The 5,099-nt window shown below is 35.8% G+C and overlaps 1 protein-coding gene across 2 annotated transcripts in view; it reads left to right on the top strand.

The window, feature by feature from the left end:
• TGFBR1 (transforming growth factor beta receptor 1) overlaps positions 1 to 4,714 on the top strand; it is a 36,533-nt gene extending 31,819 nt beyond the window's left edge. For both annotated transcript variants that reach the window (XM_024734416.1, XM_024734415.1), the window contains exon 9: positions 436 to 4,714. In XM_024734416.1, the coding sequence (XP_024590184.1) occupies positions 436 to 561 (126 nt within the window). In that variant the 3' untranslated portion in view covers positions 562 to 4,714. The remainder of the gene's footprint in view (positions 1 to 435) is intronic.
• The last annotated feature ends 385 nt before the right edge of the window (positions 4,715 to 5,099 follow it).

Raw genomic sequence — 5,099 nt, 5'->3', positions numbered from 1 at the left:
TGGGGCAGTCACCCAGCTGTGTGAGGTTGGGCGGGGGGCGGGGGGGCAGCTATCTGGGGTTCTAGCTCCTTTGGCTGATCCTATTTAGCCTGAACTCCACCCCAGGGGTACTTGACGCAGTTAATTCCTCACTTCTGGGGGGCATTTCATGGTGAGTCAGGTTCCTTCTTTGCCTTGAACAACTCTGCTTTAGTATTCAGCCTTTTCAGTCTGCAAAGTAAATCACCCCTTGTCCATCTGCTTTCCAGGTCCTGGCACCAGTACCCTGTTGATGGGTATTTAGGTCATTTCTACTCACTTGCTATTACAAGTAATGCTGAAACAGAAATACTTGTATATATGTTATTTAAAAAGAAAATTTACAGGTAAAGATTATTATCCAAATCAGTGAAAAGTGGTGCATGTGTTAATGATCTTCCTTGTCTTTTCTTGTAGGCCTTGAGAGTGATGGCTAAAATTATGAGAGAATGTTGGTATGCCAATGGAGCAGCTAGGCTTACAGCTCTGCGGATTAAGAAAACATTATCACAGCTCAGTCAGCAGGAAGGCATCAAAATGTAAATTCTGCGGCTTTGCCTGAACTCTACTTTTTCTTCAGATCTGCTCCTGGGTTTTAATTTGGGAGGTCAGTTGTTCTACCTCACTGAGAGGGAACAGAAGGATATTGCTTCCTTTTGCAACAATGTAATAAGGTCAATTAAAAACGTCCCAGGATTTCTTTGGACCCAGGAAACAGCCATGTGGGGTCATTTCTGTGCACTATGAACGATTCTTTCCCAGGACAGTTAACAAAATGTGTGGTCTACCTTTATTTTTTATTAACACAAAACGTTTTTTTAAATGATTGCTGGTCTTAACTTTAGGTAACTCTGCTGTGCTGAAGATCATATTTAAGGGTAAAGGAGCTGAATTGCTGAGTTATATGAAACATTTCTTATTTTTAAAGCAAGTGATTTACTCCTGGTTAGTACATTCTCAGAGGATTCTGAACCACTAAAGAGTTTCCTTGATGCAGACTTTGAATGTACTGTTCTATAATTTTCAGGATCTTAAAACTAACACTTATAAAACTCTTATCTTGAGTCTAAAAATGACCTCATATAGTAGTGAGGAACATAATTTATGCAATTGTATTTTGTATATTATTATTGTTCTTTCACATATTCAGAACATTACATGCCTTCAAAATGGGATTGTACTATACCAGTAAGTGCCACCTCTGTGTCTTTCTAATGGAAATGAGTAGAACTGCTTAAAGTCTGTCTCTGTGTGTTAAAACGTGTAGTGTTTTAATTCAAAAGTTTATTTACCTGGATAACCCAGACTTTTTCTGTTTTGTTTTTTGGAAGAGTTTTTCTGGTATGTCATTTGGTATTCCATTTTGAAAATGCCTTTTTCCTACCAAAATGTGCTTAAACCACTAAAGAAATGAAGTGGCATTAATTGGTAAATTGTTATCATGGTCATGTTTGAATATTCTCACGTCACGCTTTTGCATTTTAATTGTGTTGTCTAAGTATACTTTAAAAAAATCAAGTGGCACTGTAGATGCTTATAGTACTTTAATAATTTAAAATCTGTAGCATACAGACTAATTTTTCTAAAGGGAAAGTTTGTCTAGCTGCTTGTGAAAAGTTGTGTGGCATTCTGTAAGCCATTTTTTTTCTTTATCTGATCAAAGACAGTGTTATTTTTTTAAGAAATGAGCTACGTTTAAAATTAGAATATGGTTAATGTTAAATGATAGGCCTTTTTCTTGGAAGGTAAAGGTAGTTAATAATGTGGATAACAGTGTGTGAGAGAGTCACATTTGTTGTGTAGGAGTCAACGTTCTGTGGATTTTCTGTCTTTGTACCTAAGGTTAGAGTTAGTGTGGTTTTGAGGTCTCACTACACTTTAAGGAAGGCAGCTTTTAATTCAGTCTTTCCTTCTCTGTGCAGATACTGCAAATGCCTAATTCACATGGTTATGGAATGAATTCGGTGCACCCTTGATATTTGGGAAAGTGGTAGCTAAGGAATATTCTGAGGAGAGGTTCTCCATTTACAGATGTTTTTGGTCAAATTAAATGTTTAAAGCAAATTTGTCATGGTCTTCTCACATTAAGTTGAAACTAGCTTATAATAACTGGTTTTACTTCCAGTGTTAGAAAGTCTGCAAGATTTTTACAGTTTTCAAAGTCCTCTTTATCACTGTGATCTTAATCTGGGGGTGGGGGTGGGGAACCTATCATAGCTGTGAGGCAAGACGTTCACCTTATAGTGCTATCAGTTTCCTGATGAAAGGGTCAGAATAACCTGTACAGTATTTTGGTAAGAGATAGTGGCCACTTATGCTGACTGAGCTGCATTCTGTTAATGTCTTATCTCTTATACATAGAACAAATCTGAAAGACTATTTGGTCTTAAAGCCAAAGTAATTTCAGAATGAATGACATATTACATAGGAATTTAGTGTCAATTTTATGTGTTTAAAAACGTCATGAGGAAAATATGTTTAGAGGTTAATATTTTGAGTCCAAATTTGAGGGGTTTTTGTAGTTACCATGATTTCATCAAAGCAAATGAGTGAGTTTGAGAGGTTTGTTTTTTATAATTGTGTTATATTTCCTGTTTAATAATCTCTAGCTCTATGATCAGGTACTTAAAAAATTTTTTTTGGCCATTTACAAGCCTAGCAGATCTGCTTTATGAAATCCAGGGGACCAATGCATGTTAATCACTAAAGCTATTTTTATATAATTTTAAGAACATACCAAAAGTTCTTCTCTGATTTAAAGTTGTGATACATGATTTCTCACTTTCATATAAGGTAATCAGCTTTTGCTGAAGATATTCTTTATTAAGTCAAAAAATAAGTTACAATTTTACTGTTCTTGCCTAAATGGATAAAATGTACTTTTGATGAATCAGGGAATTTTTTAAAAGTTGGAATTTAGTTCTAAATTGGGTTTACATGTTACTCTAGCTAATTCCATTTTTTTGGCTAATGATGGTTTGATAACCCCAATTGGCTAATATTGAAAACGAAAGTAACTTAAAAGATTTATAGATCATGATTACTGTGGCTATAACTGCAGAAAAATTTGAGAATGAATTTTATTATTTAAAAACACAAACCTTTGTTTATATTGCCTATCTTCAGATGCTCACTTTCCAAGTTTCAACTTGGCTAAAATATACCTTCAGGCAAATTATCTGTCCACGTCCACTTTGTTAGTGTCCCCAGAGGAACGGGGATGGGGGTCGGGTATGACCTAGTGGGGTGTAGACATTCCTGGTCCTTTCTTAGTATCTCAGCTCTCTCTCTCCCAAACTGCCTTCCTGCTGGTCCCTGACTCAGAGTGGGATGGCAGCAAGGTGGTAGCTGTGGCAATGAAGCAGTAGCCAGTTGTATCTTGCATAGGACAGGGTAAGGTCCAAAGAGCTGAGCCTCCAGTTATGCTGTAATGATAGTGCTCAGGAAGTGCCTCGAGTCAGGATACAGTGCCATGGTCATCAAAAATTCCAAATTTCAGTTCTTAAAAAATTTCATTGGTCAGTTGGCCATTTTGCAGCTCATGCATGGGTTACCTTTTTTTTCCTCCTCTACATTAAAGAACTGTTACATACAGAATATTTTGTAAAACAAGATGGCAAAGTGCTAATTAAAATGCACAGCAAAATTAGTATTCCATTAGACATGTCATATCAAGAGTTTATTTTTACGCCTGCACTGAAAGAGTGGTTGTAAGTAAACTGTTTCTTGACCATGGCAGTGTTCTGGCTCCAGATGGTAGAGAGTCCAAATACTGGTTCTGTCACAGCTTGGCAGAAAATGCCAATTCAGATGTTTTTGAGAGTCTAAAGAATAGCTCATGACATGTACTACAGCTTCTTGAGTGTTTTGTAATGCTGGGATGCCCATGGGCCCTCTCTCTAGAAATGCTGGACTTCTAGGACATTCTGAGGATTGTCAGTACATTTAAACTTTTCAACCCTATTATGCAGTCTTATTTGTAATTGTAAACTTTAAAAAATGTGGTTAATAACATTCAACCAGTTTCTTAAAGCTTAAAAAGAACTTCAGTGAATGTTTTCATTTTTAAATGAATTTTGTGAATTGAATATCATGAACCATGTTTTGATATCCCTTTTTCACGTTGTGCCAATGGAATGGGGTGTTTGGTATTTCTTTATATGTCAAGGAGATGCTTCAAAATGTCAATTGCTTTAAACTTAAATTACCTCTTGAGAGACCAAGGTACATTTACCTCATTGTATATATGATGTTTAATATTTGTCAGAGCATTCTCCAGGTTTGCAGTTTTATTTCTATAAAGTATGACTATTATGTTGCTAAATTACTCAAATGGTACTGTATTGTTTATATTTGTACCCCAAATAACATCTATACTTTGATTTCTATATTTTATTGTATTTGTGCAGAATCCTTTTGGCTTTATCACTGTAATCTCTGGCCTATAAGATGTGTACAGAAAATGTCCATATAAATTTTCATTTAAGTTGGATGATTTTGAGAATCCTCTAAAGAGGAGAGAAAATACAAAAACTGCAGTTCCCCATAAGTTTTTTTAAACTGTATATTGTATTTGTAGTAATATTCTGAATGAACTGTAAATAGGAAGTAGAAGAATAATGCTTATGTCAAGTCCTAACACTACAGTAGAAAAATGGAAGCAATGCAAATAAATTACTTTTTTTCCCAAGTGCTAGTGGCATAATTTAAAATAAAGTGTGTATATTGGAGTGAGCCATGCTGTTATGAAATGCAGTCACTGTAAATAGAGACTAGACTCTTTGGATGACTACCTGGTACAGGTTACAGTATCAGAACATGTTTGAGAAGTCCCCACAGGTGCACACAGGTGCATCTGTGTGTGTGGAGGCTTCTTTCCACATGCTTGGAGGTTATTGATCTGTCAGTGGACAGGATGGGACATGTCTACATATGAACTGCTTTGCCTCTGGCTCAGCAGATTTGCTAAGTTTGTGTTAAAGCGGTGTTAAAGTTTTTTGATGATTTTCAAAGGAAGTTTAGAGTGTTTTCATCTTCTTTTACCTTATTTTTCCTTCTTTTCCTAATTTAAGGATTTGTGA

Source organism: Neophocaena asiaeorientalis, unplaced genomic scaffold, assembly GCF_003031525.2.
Source record: "Neophocaena asiaeorientalis asiaeorientalis breed wild unplaced genomic scaffold, Neophocaena_asiaeorientalis_V1.1 scaffold192, whole genome shotgun sequence".
NCBI lineage: Eukaryota > Metazoa > Chordata > Mammalia > Artiodactyla > Phocoenidae > Neophocaena > Neophocaena asiaeorientalis.
The sequence above is the reverse complement of the archived record's forward strand: the minus strand, read 5'-3'. Positions and strand labels throughout refer to the sequence as shown.